This window comes from Rana temporaria, chromosome 2, assembly GCF_905171775.1.
Source record: "Rana temporaria chromosome 2, aRanTem1.1, whole genome shotgun sequence".
NCBI classification, from domain to species: Eukaryota; Metazoa; Chordata; class Amphibia; order Anura; family Ranidae; genus Rana; species Rana temporaria.
In genome coordinates, this window is record NC_053490.1 from 220,548,097 (window position 1) to 220,561,745 (window position 13,649).

At 44.3% G+C, this 13,649-nt stretch overlaps 1 protein-coding gene across 4 annotated transcripts in view; it reads left to right on the top strand.

Moving 5' to 3' along the window:
* The window catches only part of LIMS1 (LIM zinc finger domain containing 1), a 112,246-nt gene that overhangs the window by 58,985 nt on the left and 39,612 nt on the right, over positions 1 to 13,649 (top strand). Inside the window, exon 1 of one of the 4 annotated variants that reach the window (XM_040336465.1) lies at positions 12,366 to 12,665. The exons of 2 other annotated variants lie outside the window; for them this stretch is intronic. In XM_040336465.1, coding sequence (XP_040192399.1) covers positions 12,559 to 12,665 — 107 coding nt within the window. In that variant the 5' untranslated portion in view covers positions 12,366 to 12,558. Of the gene's footprint in view, positions 1 to 12,365; positions 12,666 to 13,649 lie in introns of those variants that run through there. One more of the 4 variants, XM_040336466.1, reaches the window with a different exon arrangement.

A 13,649-nucleotide genomic window follows, 5' to 3' on the forward strand; every position in this document is an offset into this window, starting at 1 on the left:
TGGAGAGGGGCGTTTTTGGAGCGTTTTTTTTTTTTTCTGCTCCAAAGATGCTGCTTGCAGGACTTTTCTCAATGCCCCGCCAGTTCAACGCCTCAGTGTGAAAGGGTAAGCTTTCTTTTGGTGGTATTTGATCACCTCTGCGGTTTTTATTTTTTGCGCTATAAACAAAAATAGAGCGACAATTTTGAAAAAAATGCAATATTTTTTACTTTTTGCTATAATAAATATCCCCCCCCAATTTTTTTTTCTCAGTTTAGGTCGATACATATTCTTCTACCTATTTTTGGTATCGGTTGGTTTGCGCAAAATTTATAGCGTTTACAAAATAGGGGATAGTTTTATTGCATTTTTATAAAATAAAAAAAAAATATTTTACTACTAATGGCGGCGTTCAGCGATTATTTTTTTTTTTTTTTTTCGTGACTGCGACATTATGGCGGACAATTTTGACAAATTTTTGGGACCATTGTAATTTTTACAGCAAAAAATGCATTTAAAATGCATTGTTTATTGTGAAAATGACAGTTGCAGTTTGGGAGTTAACCCCATCAGCGCCCCCTTGTGGTTATGTGTTCCCTGAAGTGTGTTTACAACTGTAGGAGGGTGTGGCTGTAGGTGTGACGTCATCTATTGTGTCCGCCTATAAAAGGATGACACGATCGATGCAGCCGCCACAGTGAAGCCGTTTTTACACACGGCTCTCCCCGTTCTTCAGCTCCAGGGACCGATCGCGGGTCTCCAGCGGCGATTGGGGCCACTGGTCCCGCGGTCCCGGAGCTTCGGACCGGGTCGCAGGCGCACGCCAGCGATCCACAGCTGGGTAATAGTACAGGACGTACCTTCTGCCGACGTATATGTGCAGAAGGTGGTCCTTAAGTGGTTACGAGCGCTATTTTTAACGCTAAAACGCTGTAAAAACGCTTCAGTGTGAAAGGGGTCTAACATAGCTTTGAAATGACTAAGGCTCCATTCACACCTAGGCAGACAAATTCGCGACGTTTTGTCGCCGCAAATCGCGGTACAAATAGCGGCGTTTTATACCGTGATTTGCGGCGACAAAACGCCGGTATTGTCCGCCTAGATGTGCCCCAGATTGACCCCCTCTATGGAGATGCTTCCCATCTCCTAGCCGAACGCCAAAAGCCGCTTGAAAAAAAGGTCCGGGACCTTTTTTCAGGCGGCAGGCGTCCGGCGTGGAGATGTGAACCATCTCCATAGAGGGACATGTGTTCTCATCCCTCTGGCGGCAGCGGCGTAGCACTACAGGCGTTAAAACGCCTAGATGTGAAATGGGGGCTTAGGCTCCATTCACATCTATGCGACAAAACGCCCGACGCTTCTGCCGCTAGAGGGGAGAATTCCCATTGCTGTCTATGGAGATGGTTCACATCTCATAAACGCCGAACGCCTGTCGCCTGAAAAAAAGTCCCGAACCCTTTTTTTCAGGCGACATTGGCGTTCGCCCATTGACAGCAATAGGAATGCTTTGTCAAAAAAAAAAAAAAAAGTTTCACACTCGCGGCAAAATACGCCGTTGTCGCATAGATGTGAATGGAGCCTAAGGTCCTGTGCGACTCTCCCTTCAGCCACTGGTGCCAGCAACCTCCCTGTCCCTTCACTTCCTAAAATTGTTTACGCACCAAAGTAGTGAAGCTGCACGCCACTGATCCCTTGCATACCAAAAATGTATTCTGTCAGCAGTGACAGATACTCCACCTCTCCTGCATTCCACACCTTCATACTGTGACCAATATGATTGGGCAAGTTTATCTTTTACAGGATTTGCATTTACTTTTAGCTAGCCATATGTTAAAATCTAAAAGTGTTCGAAAATGCAATTTTCACAAAATCTAACCACCTGCTTATTTTTTTTTATTTTTTTTTTTTATCACTTGCTCAGGTTTGTGGCGGCGATTTTTCACAGCAAAGTGAAACCAGGGTTAATTGCAGAGTAGAACGATGCCAAGGCATGAAAGGTTTACCAAACGTGTGTGTATGTGTGTTTTAGGTCAGGCTGCTACCTCAAAGACCAGGAAAGGGAAGTGTCTGGGTGCCGTATGAGTAGAATTTAGCACAACTGTGGTGTTTTCAAGGAATGTATAGCAATTTAACCGTCAGGTTCCACATTTCTACTGTATTACCGGCTTTGTGCCTATGCCTTGCTATGCCTGGTAAAGCTTGCATCCTAATATGTATTTTACAATTGTGATATGTTGCCAAAAAAAAGGACTTGTCTGGTTTAGGGGTACATTGAAAGCGCATTCAAAATGAACGGTCTGCCCTAACATAAGGCTGAAAAAAAATATTTAAAAGCCAGCAGCTACAAATACTGCAGCTGCTGACTTTTAAAATTGGGACATTAGGTCCTGGAGTCCAGCGACGTCGGCAGCAGAAGACGAGCAATCGAGCTTCACTGCCCGGTTCCCTACGGCGCATGCGCGAGTCACGCTGTGCCGTGCTCACTGTTCCCCGCTTTGTTCTGGGAGCCGTGTTTCCCAGAACACAACGGGGGGGGGGGCATCTGACGTTCTGCCCGCAGTCTACCCGCAGACTGTGTGGCCGGAAGTGGGTGCAAATACCTGTCTTAGACAGGTATCTGCACCCCCCTCCCCCTGAAAGGTGTCAAATGTGACACCGGAGGGGGGAGGGTTCCGATGAGCGGAAGTTCCACTTTAGGGTGGAGCTCCGCTTTTAAGGCAGTAACACACCAAAATAGTCGTAATTAAAGCATATCTAAACCAAAAATTGTTATACAGGAGTTATATAGCGCCAACAGTTTAGGCAGCGCTTTACAACATAAAGATACAATTGCAATACAGTTTAGGCAGCGCTTTACAACATAAAGGTGGACAGTACAATTGCAATACAGTTTAATACAGTAGGAATCAAAACTGCTCGAAAATGGAAAATATTGTAGCTTACTAGTTGTTCGTGTGGTAGCTACAATCATTTTCGTTTTTTAAGAAACTTATTACGCTTTATTTTCATCTGATGCTGCAAGTTCCTGTCCCTAGGAACCTAGGTTCCTGTCCCATCTCTCATCCACTGTATCTATTGAGGGAGCCATGATTGTCACCCGCTCTCCTGTTATGCACTACAAATGTATCTGTAGGTTTTCATCTTCATTACGTAGGGGACAAGGGAATGGGTATTTCGGCATTGGGGAGATTAAACTCAGGCGGGACTTGCACTGTTCAAATCGCATGCTATTCGTTGATGTGTGATTTGAGCCCATTTATTTAGTATGGGGTCAAATCTCACCGCACAAAAAAAAAAGTATCGTAATTGGTATCGGCAAGTACTTGAAGAAAAGTATCGGTACTCATACTCGCTCCGAAAAAACGAATGATGTATGCCTCTAAACGGAGAGTTCACATGCACATTATTTGTTCACGCAGGGGTTTCTTCCACGCAATATCTAAACATTGAAAATGCCGAACCACCTGGCTCTCCCGTTGGCAACATAGCTGCTCCTCTTACCAGTCTCTCTGACTGTGTTGTTCAGCTCTCCTGGATCACTTTGGCCTTTAGTTGCAGCGTCCTGCTGCACGACCCACTTCTGGCCTCTGGATTGGGCCTCTGACACCCGATAGGAGCGATCCTGACTCCTGGACATAGACCTGTCTCCCGGCTGCTAGCTGGGACAACTCTGACCCCTCAGTGAGACACTCTGTCTCTTGGCCTCTGGCTGGGGCTCCACTGACCCCTCAGTGAGACCCTCTGTCTCTTGGCTGGGGCCCTCCTACCTCAGTCTCCCACACTTAGAGCATTCTCCAGCTGGAATCTCTGAGCTATCCTGAGGCTGGGTTCACACTACTACACTACTTTCATCCTACTTTGCTCTGTGTTCAATGTTTCCCTATGAGAGACGTCTTAACTGGTCCTACACAAGTCGGTCCGACTTTGAAAATGCTCCCTGTACTACTTTTGGTCCTACATTGATCCTACTTCAGGCCCATTGAATATCATTGAAGTCGGGCCAAAGTAGTATCCTGTTCATGAAAGTAGGATGGATGTAGGACCAATGTAGGATAAATGTAGGACCAATGTAGCAGAGCAAAGTAGGATCAAAGTAGTGTAGTAGTGTGAACCCAGCCTCAGACCTGAGTATACAACAACCCTGCACACCTGTGTACTCATACAGGTTGAAGGCATCACAGGGCGGACACAGGATTGAAAGTTTAGATCCAGAACTGCAGAATCCAGAGAATCCGTCACATTTTTCTATATTCTCACAGGGCCTCGCACTGTCACAGTATATTACAGTATATAGCTAGTAAGGAAGATATTCTTCAGTGCAGCTTGCAGGAAGCTGAAAATGTTCTTGGCTTGAAATAAAGAAGACTAATACAGCTGCCAGATCAAAGCCGGACAGAAGCACCGCTCAAATGCTCATGTCAGATATACTGACCAGTTCAAACACTGCTGCTGGGTCACTGACAAGAGCACGTCAAGTCCATTCATATAGCCACAAACGTTCCCCAGCGCTGCACACCAATATAGTGAATCACAAAACAAATAATCACAAAATGACTTTAGCTGATTCTCCTCGAATTAGGAACGCCACTCTAACATGTTTCACCTGTGTAGGGGTTAATCATAAAGGCTTCCATGATTAAAGAGATTGTAAATATGTCCTACTTGCCTCCACTATGCAGTTCGTTTTGCAGAGTGGCCCTGAACATCCTCTTCTGGGGTCCCTTGGCGGCTCCTCCCCGCATCAGATAACCCCTTAGGAGAAGCGCTCATCCGGGGGGTTTCCTGGCGGGCGCGCTCCTGAGTCCATCATTCTGCATCCATAGCTGCTGAATTAATGACTCTGGGCCCCTGCGCCCACATCATTGGATTTGATTGATAGCAGCGCATTCATTGGCTCCCGCTGCTGTCAATCTATCCAATCAAGCCGAGAACCCCAGGCAGAGGGACAGCGCGTCCCCACCGTGGAAATTTCCAGGGCTCAGGTTAGTAAATAGGGGGGGGGGGGGGGGGGGCACTGCCAGATGTTTTTTCACCTTAAAGGGGTTGTAAAGGTAAAAAAAAAAAATCCCTTTAATATCTTCCTTTACCTTAGTGCAGTCCTCCTTCACTTACCTCATCCTTCGCTTTTGCTTTTTAAATGTCCTTATTTCTTCTGAGAAATGCTCACTTCCTGTTCTTCTGTCTGTAACTCCACACAGTAATGCAAGGCTTTCTCCCTGGTGTGGAGAAAGCCTCTTGAGGGGGCGAGCAGGAGTGTCAGGACGCCCACTAACGCACAGCTCCTTTCTCTATCTGCAAAGTAGAGAGCGTCCTGACCCTCCTGCTCGCCCCCTCCCCCCTCAAGAGGCTTTCTCCACACCATTGTCGCTATTTTTGTTTATATCGCAAAAAATAAAAACCGCAGAGGTGATCAAGTACCACCAAAAGAAAGCTCTATTTGTGGGGGGGGAAAAAAGGACCCCAATTTTGTTTGACCGCACAATTGTCAGTTAAAGCAACGCAGTGTCAAATCGCAAAAAGGTCCTTAACCTGCATAATGGTCCAGGGCTTAAGTGGTTAAGGATAGGCTAAACGGTGAACTAGTTATCAGAGTTATGTCACTACAGGGCATTTGTCTGTAACTAAGGGTAAGGAGAGTTCTAGCATTAACAATCTTATATCATTTTAGTGCCAAGATTTCAATGTTCCTCTAGTATGTGAATAAGCCTTCCCGAAAGATGAAGGTATTGCTATTTTTCTTTTTCTTTTTTTTATAAATTAAACATTTAAAAGTGCAGCCCATATTCATGCCAAGTGGGAATATTTTACAGTAGTTATTTAAAATCTCTCAGACTTTAAAGTTAAGTGTTTTTCCTTGTTAGTAGACTTGTAGGAATACTTGACATACCGAATGTGAAATGAGCGGTCAGCAGCGATGGATGTAGTAAGTACACTATTAAATACACTCCTGCTGTTTCCCATGAATTGCAGGTGGTTGAAAAGTCCTGTTTCCTGAATCAAGAATAATTAGCTGAAACATTCTGTCAGATGGCTTATACGTGATTAATAATTTAACTTTTTTTTTTTTTTTTTTTTTGTTTTAACAAGTTTTGAAGTGTTTAATTTTGACTTTGTTTCATGCCAGGTCTATCAGTTGCATTAAAAAGAGTTTCCATTTAAAAAAAAAAAATCTGATTACCTTGATCTTTGTTATTCAGCATTTGGCATCTGAAACTAGCTGCTCAGCACGTTGGAAAGCCTATTCTATACTGTACCCTCTGCTCTCTGGATTGATTGTACCAAATACCATACACAGCCTTTGTCCCTCAGGAGGAATAAAAACAAATATAAAGCAGCTCCAGCTGCAATACTCGCCTCCTCTCCATCTCTGTTCCCAGAAGTACTTCTTCCTTGCCACAGGTTGTCCTCTGTCTTCAGGTTGAATGATGCCCAGCCACACCTGCCAACGGCCTCTTTCCTACTTTCCACCCCTCTCTCCAATGTGACTCGGTGAAAAAAAATACTCTGTCTGGGACAGATATGGCAGACTGGAGCAAGGCCTGAATTTCTGTTGCTAAATGTTTGTTTAATGCTGCCACCTTGGAGGCGGCATATAAGGTACTCCTACGGTGGTAATGGGTTCTTGCCCATGCTAATATGCTTTTCCAGTGACCGCTACTTTTAGGTTTGTGGCCATCGCGGCAATGTTTTTGCATACCTGGTGGACATGCCCCAGACTACTCAGCTGCTGCTTCTGAGTATCTGGCCTCTTATACACTCTGTTCCACCTAAGGCTGGATTCACACCAATGCATTTTTAGTGATTTTTGAATTTTGCAGGTTTGCACTGTAGAACGTGTTCTATAGGATAACATGTTAAATGGGGTGTAGTGTAAATCTGCAAAATGCAAAAAGCACTAAAGATGCATAGGTGTGAATCCAGCCTAACTATCCATAGGGATGCCAAGTTTCCTTTAGTGCACTGCCCCATCCCAGACTTGTTTGCTCATCAACAAAAGTTGGCTTCTTTATTCAGAGTATGATTGCCCAAGCATGGAAAAAACCCTTGGTTCCTCTTCCAGGGAATGAGACCGTATGACGGCTTTGATGCTTGGTGAACAAATGTCTAGCATCCATAACGATTCCCATGTTAAGTTTTTCACAAGATTTGGAAACTGTCTTCCCTACCCTCCCTCTTACTGACACCCCTAATGTTCCTGAGACCGTTCCCTCCTCCCCCCTTTCTGCCCTTTACCTTCTTGTCCTTTTACTTTCTCCTCTCCTTCCTTTTTTTGCGGATTGTGGCTCCCCTCACGGAGTTGCCAACCTTCCTTCTCTTCTTGCATATACAAATATGATGCATAGTGCACTGTTATACAAGCATTTGTCCCCTCAAAATAACTTGCCACACAGCCATTAATGTCTAAACCGCTGGCAACAAAAGTGAGTACACCCCTAAGTGAAAATGTCCAAATTGAGCCCAAAGTGTCAATATTTATGTATGTTACAGTACATGTTGGCATTCATGGTTCCCTCAATTTACTGTAACTCCCCAGTGATGGGAGTTCTCATGCAGCCCCAGACCGTGACACTCCCACCACCATGCATGACTGTAGGCAAGACACACTTGTCTTTGTACTCCTCACCTGGTTGCCGCCACACATGCTTGACCCTAAGGATGAGCTCCGGCGTGTTTGCATAGTACACGTGCAGAGCCCACCAGGAAGTCGGCATGGCACGGCGCTAATCACAGGCAGGGAGACATTTTTCCGATGCTCGGCTGCAGAGATCGGGAAATGTATCCCTGGCTGTGATATCCCTGGCGGGCTCTGCACGTGTACTATGCAAACACGCCGGAGCTCATCCTTGTCACCATCTGAACCAAATAAGTTTTTTATCTTGGTCTCATCAGACCACAGGACATGGTTCCAGTAATCCATGTCCTTCGTCTGCTTGTCTTCAGCAAACTGTTTGCAGGCTTTCTTGTGCATCATCTTTAGAAGATGCTTCCTTCTGGGGTGGCAGACATGCAGACCAATCTGATGCAGTGTGTGGCGTATGGTCTGAGCACTGACAGGCTGAGCCCACCCCCCTCCTCAACCTCTGCAGAAATGCTGGCAGCACTCGTATGTCTACTTCCCAAAGACAACCTCTGGATATGTCGCTGAGCATGCACGCTTAACATCTTTGGTCGACCATGGTGAGGCCTGTTCTGAGTGGAACCTGTCCTGTTAAACCGCTGTATGGTCTTGGCCACCGTGCTGCAGCTCCATTTCAGGGTCTTGGCAATTTTGCCATGAGGTGCCATGTTGAACTTCCAGTGACCAGTATGAGAGAGAGTGAGAGCGATGACAACCAAATTTATCACACCCGCTCCCCATTCACACCTTTTGACACTGTAACACGAATGAGTCGCATGAAATCGGGGAGAGAAAAATGGCCAATTGGGCCCAATTTGGACATTTTCACTTGGGGGGGGGGGGGGTGTTACTTGCTTTTGTTGCCAGCGGTTTAGACATTAATAGCTGTGTGTTTAGTTATTTTGGGGGGAAAGCAAATCTACACTGTTATACAAGCTGTACACTCACTACTTTACATTGTAGCAAAGTGTCATTTCTTCAGTGTTGTCGCATAGAAAGATAGCATAAAATACTAACAAAAATATGAGCGGTGTATTCACTTTTGTGAAATACTGTATATACTTTGACCTTTTTAGAGAGGGAAAAAATGCTGTGGTCCACGTCCAAGGCACCATAGGTAAATGGCCTCCATCCCAAATTTTGAACAGAAAAAAGAGTTTGGTCAGCGGGACTTTAAATGAGGCCAATCGCCATGCGGAGTAAGCATATAAGGTATACAGTATTGTTTAATTAGGTTCCAACACAAAAGGGGGGAGTTGGTTGAGGACTTGCAATGAGAGGTGTATAACAAAGCGCAGTCTTAGCAAAGAGCATTTTATTATGCTTTGTGATATAATATAAAGCATACTGAATGACAATTTTTGGCATTCAGTATGCTTTATATTGTATCACAAGGCATAATAAAATGCTCTTTGCTAAGACTGCTCTTTGTTATACTTTGACCTTTTATACACAATTTGTGCTTTTGTGTTATTGGGATATCAGCACGGTTTACTTTATAAATTTACTAATTTGAAAAAGCCGCAACAACCCAGACCATACAACTTGACTCTGACCTAACTAACAAACAGTGGTTTTGCACATGGCAGCCTCAATCCTCCTCTTCTCTGGTCCCCCACTGGCACTCCTAGCTCCTCCCTTCTCATCGGCTCACTGGCTGTGATTGACAACAGCGAGAGCCAATGGTCCCTGCTGCCCTCTCAGGCAATGAGGGAGAGTCTCCAGAGAGCCGAGGCTTTTGTACACATCACTGGTATGATGGGGCTCAGGTATGTATTAGGGGGGGGGGGTGGGGTTTTCCCCCCTTTAAGCATAGAAAACGTCTTGAGCCTTTAGAACCACTTTAAACGAGTACAAAATGTTAGATGACGAGTGCACTTTCTGCTTGGTCCTGGTAAATTACATTCCATGCCTCCTCTAACAGCAAATTTCATGTGACTGTAGCTCATCCAGCAACACTAATGCATTTGTTCAGTTGGGACGTCATGAGCTCTGAGTAATGTCGCTAAACATGGAAGAGCGACGCACGGTCATTCAGCAACTTCTCTGTTTTTTTTTGGTGACTAAAAATAGTTTTGGGATTCAAACCATAACTAAGACAAGCCATACAGCAAGTGGCACTGAAATATCAACCTTTTTTAGAGGTGCTTGAGAGACTTTAGATAAATTGCTTAGTCTATCTGGGGATCCTTTTTCCCTCTGGCCTGCACCAGAATCCATAATTTCAGATTGGCAATGTAACACTTCTGTAGGAGATGGATAGATAAATAGAATTTTTATCGTAGGATCTATAAACACGATTTTCAATATGGGGAATTTTGTGGGTGCTTAATGGTGTCATGTGCTGAATTGAACATGGATGTTCTTCTAAATGCCTAGCCTCTTTCCCTCTGTGAGGGATTTCCTTTAGTGACCCTTGAAGTCTGAAATGAAGACCTTTTTTAAGTATTGTGGGGAGGCCAAAGATATTGCAACATGCATAGTTGTGGAGTTGTACATGTTACTGACAGTACTGTACTTTTCACACTTGGTGTGCTGTGGTGGAAAATCGGCTTCTGTGTTAATGGGCTGGTGAGTTTTAACATTACCACTGTACGGTATAGCAAACCTGTGCTTTGCCAATTTGGGGCTAGTCCATTCTGCTTCAGCAGGTAAAAATAGCCAGTACTTCCTGGTATGGAGGAGCAAGTGGCTCACACCCCTTCCTCCACGTGACAGCATTAATGCATGGTGATTGCCTATTACTCTCCCATGGATGCAGGGAAAGTGAGAGATAGAAGTGTGACTAGGGATTCCTGTACTTGCCTTAAAAAGGGAAATATGGCTGAAGCTCTTTTGGCTATACGTCTCCTGTGCGTCACAGAAGTGCATTTAGTTCTGTGACTCAGATTCAGCCAACAGTGGGTTAAAGTCTGCTATAGGCTGGTGTTGCAGTGCCGGTCTGAACAATATTGTTGGGATCTGCCCAAATGCCTGTCTGGCAGCTGGTTCAGCCTTTTAGTGTGCCACTGAGAGCCTGAGCCAGCCGCTCCTGTCTCCTCCACAGTTGAGTATTCCAGTAAGCACGTATGGTCACCGACACTGGATTAGAAAGGGCCTGTAACATTGTATGTTCACTACTACTTTTAAAGTGATTCTAAAGGAAAGGTGTGTTTTTTTTTAATGGTGCACTGCTTACTGTACATGCTCTTTGTAATGGTTTTGTGCAGAGCAGCCCTGATGCTCTTTTTGGGTCCCGAGGTCCTGGCTCCTCAATGCTGCGTGCCCCCAATAGCAAGCCTCTTACTATGGGTGCACTTCACACCCAGAGCATGGCTCAACCCCTCCCCTACGCTCTCACTGGCTGTGATTGACAGCGGGGGGCGATGGCTCCGGCTGCTGTGTGAGCCGATGATGAGAGAGAGGCTCGGGAGAGCCACTGCTTTTGTGCACATCACTGCATCGAGATGGGATCTGGACAGAGTAGAGATGGGGTTAGAACCCCTGTTTAGTTTTTATTGTGGATGGTACTATGCTGGGGAGATTCATCCTTTAGATTTGTCCTGTTTGCCATTATCATTGAAAGTAAAAATCTCACATCTTGGGATGTCCACAGAAATGGAGGGAAATCTTCCAATGGGGACACTAGTTCTGGTGACCCGAGGGTCCCTAGGGGATTCTCTTTATAGGGATTTCCTCTCGCTTCTTGTTTGGCTATAGGACAGGAAGTGAGGTGAAATCTCTGCAATGGCAACAAAAACTGACAGAGGTTATAACCCTCCCTTGTTCTACACAAAATAAAGTTTTGCCTATAGTTCTAGTTTCAGTAAAGTAGATGTAAACCCAATTACTAAAATATTTTATAATCTTTAATGTAATTTTTAGTTGAAATCGACATATTTTGTTTAATCAGTATTATATACTTGTTTGTGACCAGGTATTTTTTCTATAGCATACTTCTACACCAGTGCTTTAATTCTTGGTCATGACTTCAGGCATTTAGCAGTTCTATCCTAAAGTATTCGTGATCTATGAGATTCCTTTTGCATACAGCACTTCAGCTATACTTTATGCATAGTGGGGATGTCATTTATTACATTCCATGTATATACATACTCCCGACCGTTTATTGTGAGGGATGTCTATTGACCTGTGCAATAGCTGAGTACTCGATGGGACAATGGATAAGCTTGGCAAAGTGATATCTTGCGCAGAAAAATCATTCAGCATGCTGGAAAATTACTTTAGCTGTTCATACAATATAGAATTCTTGCTCAATTTCCTTTTAGATTTACCTTTAGATTTACCTTTAACTATGTAATGCAAGGACCTGCCTGATTGCATACAAATTGAAAGTGTTTATATGTTTTTGGTAAATTGCACAAGAAAATGTAAACAAAACCATAAACTGTTTTGTATGTAGTGAATGATTTTTAGTAAGGGCACTACTGTCTTTTTCCCTAGATTGGCTGAGTAATGTAGTATTCCAACTACCGTATATTGTCTGCTGAGAGCAATTGTAGTTTGTCCAGCAAAATAACACATTAGTGCAAGCAGGCATTCAGTGTGTAGTCCTGGCAGCTCTTTGTGTACTGTATTTTCTGATGCATAGACTTGCCATTATTTTGTGTGGGTGCCTGTCCACTTAGCACAACAATGAGATTGTGTGTGTGTGTGCAGTTTGAAAGGACAAAAGATGACCCAAACAAGCCCGCCTCCAGCCAGCTTTTCAAATCTCTTTCCTAGACCATCCCATAGGTGTGTAGGTCTGCGATAAGGAGAGCATACCGGAGTGGCCCTGTAGATGGGTGTGTGCAAGTGAGAAACAGGAAGAGGCTGCGAGTGCTTCTGGCAAGAGACTCTGTGTGTGTGCCTGTAACACTGCAGGTGTGCATACACACAACGCGCTTGTCTCTGGAGGCTATTTCAACTTTTTTTTTCTTTTGGCTTCTTTGGATAAATTACATTTTTGGGCTTTAAAGATGAATGCTTTGCAGCTAAAGGAGCTGTCCCAGTCAGACCTGTACAGGAGGAGAAAGGAGCGTCCGGACAGCTTAGGACTGAATGGAATCCATACAGATAAACTGAGGTGAGTGCTCACTTTTATCAGCAGCGAGTGTGCTGCAGATGCATTCCTCTCACTGGGGGGATCATATGAGTTAAACCTCTGCTGTAGTGGGTCCTTGCATCCTTGTAATGTTGTACCATTCATGTTGCCAGAAGTAAAATCCGTGCTTTATGACTTAATTTGACAGTTTTTGATCCATGCAGCTCTTTTAATAGTTTCTTACCATTTTAATTAAGAAAAAACGTGTCTTTCTGTTTGGAAGGTCCTGTGCTGGACACAAACACTCGTGTGCATTGTTCGGGGCCTGAAACCTGTAATTTGGCTCCTCACTACTGTGTCTTGGGCTGTCCTCTGTGTATATTGATATCCTGCTACATGTTAGATCCTGCTTGTACTGCCAGTGCTGATTGAAGGGGCTTTACAAAGAAGAATGTGGTAGAACTACTTCTGACCTCCAATGGGCAGGCAGGCAGGCGTCCGGGCTTTTCTTTCTAGCGATTGTTTGCAGAAACTTTCTTGTGGAGTCTAATGTATGGTAATGTACATTGCCTCCTATTGAGACCGATTTGTGAACCTGCTGGTTCCAGTTAAAAAATGGACCCCAAGCCATCCATGACAAAACTGTGACGCCAGTACTCCTAATTGGTCTGATTTACTGGGTTTGAACCCCTGACCTCCGCTATCTTTTTACTTGCCTAAAGACAGAGCTGCTCATGCTCCGCCAGAAATATGCAAGCTTCCATAGCTGATCTCATGATAATAATGCTAGTTCCCTGGCTGCTATGCTGATCTCTTGTCTTGAAGAATTTAGCTGCTGATTTAGAACATGTATGCAGGTGAGAAGTTGTGATTTATTTGGCTGCAAGCATGTTCAAGTCAGACTCTAAAAATATTGATTCCAGAAGCAGCCAGGGAACTAGTATTTTCAGAAAGTCGTCTGCAGTGGTGGTTAACATGTTTCACTCTGTACAAGTTTCCCATACACATTACTCTGGTATCATTTAG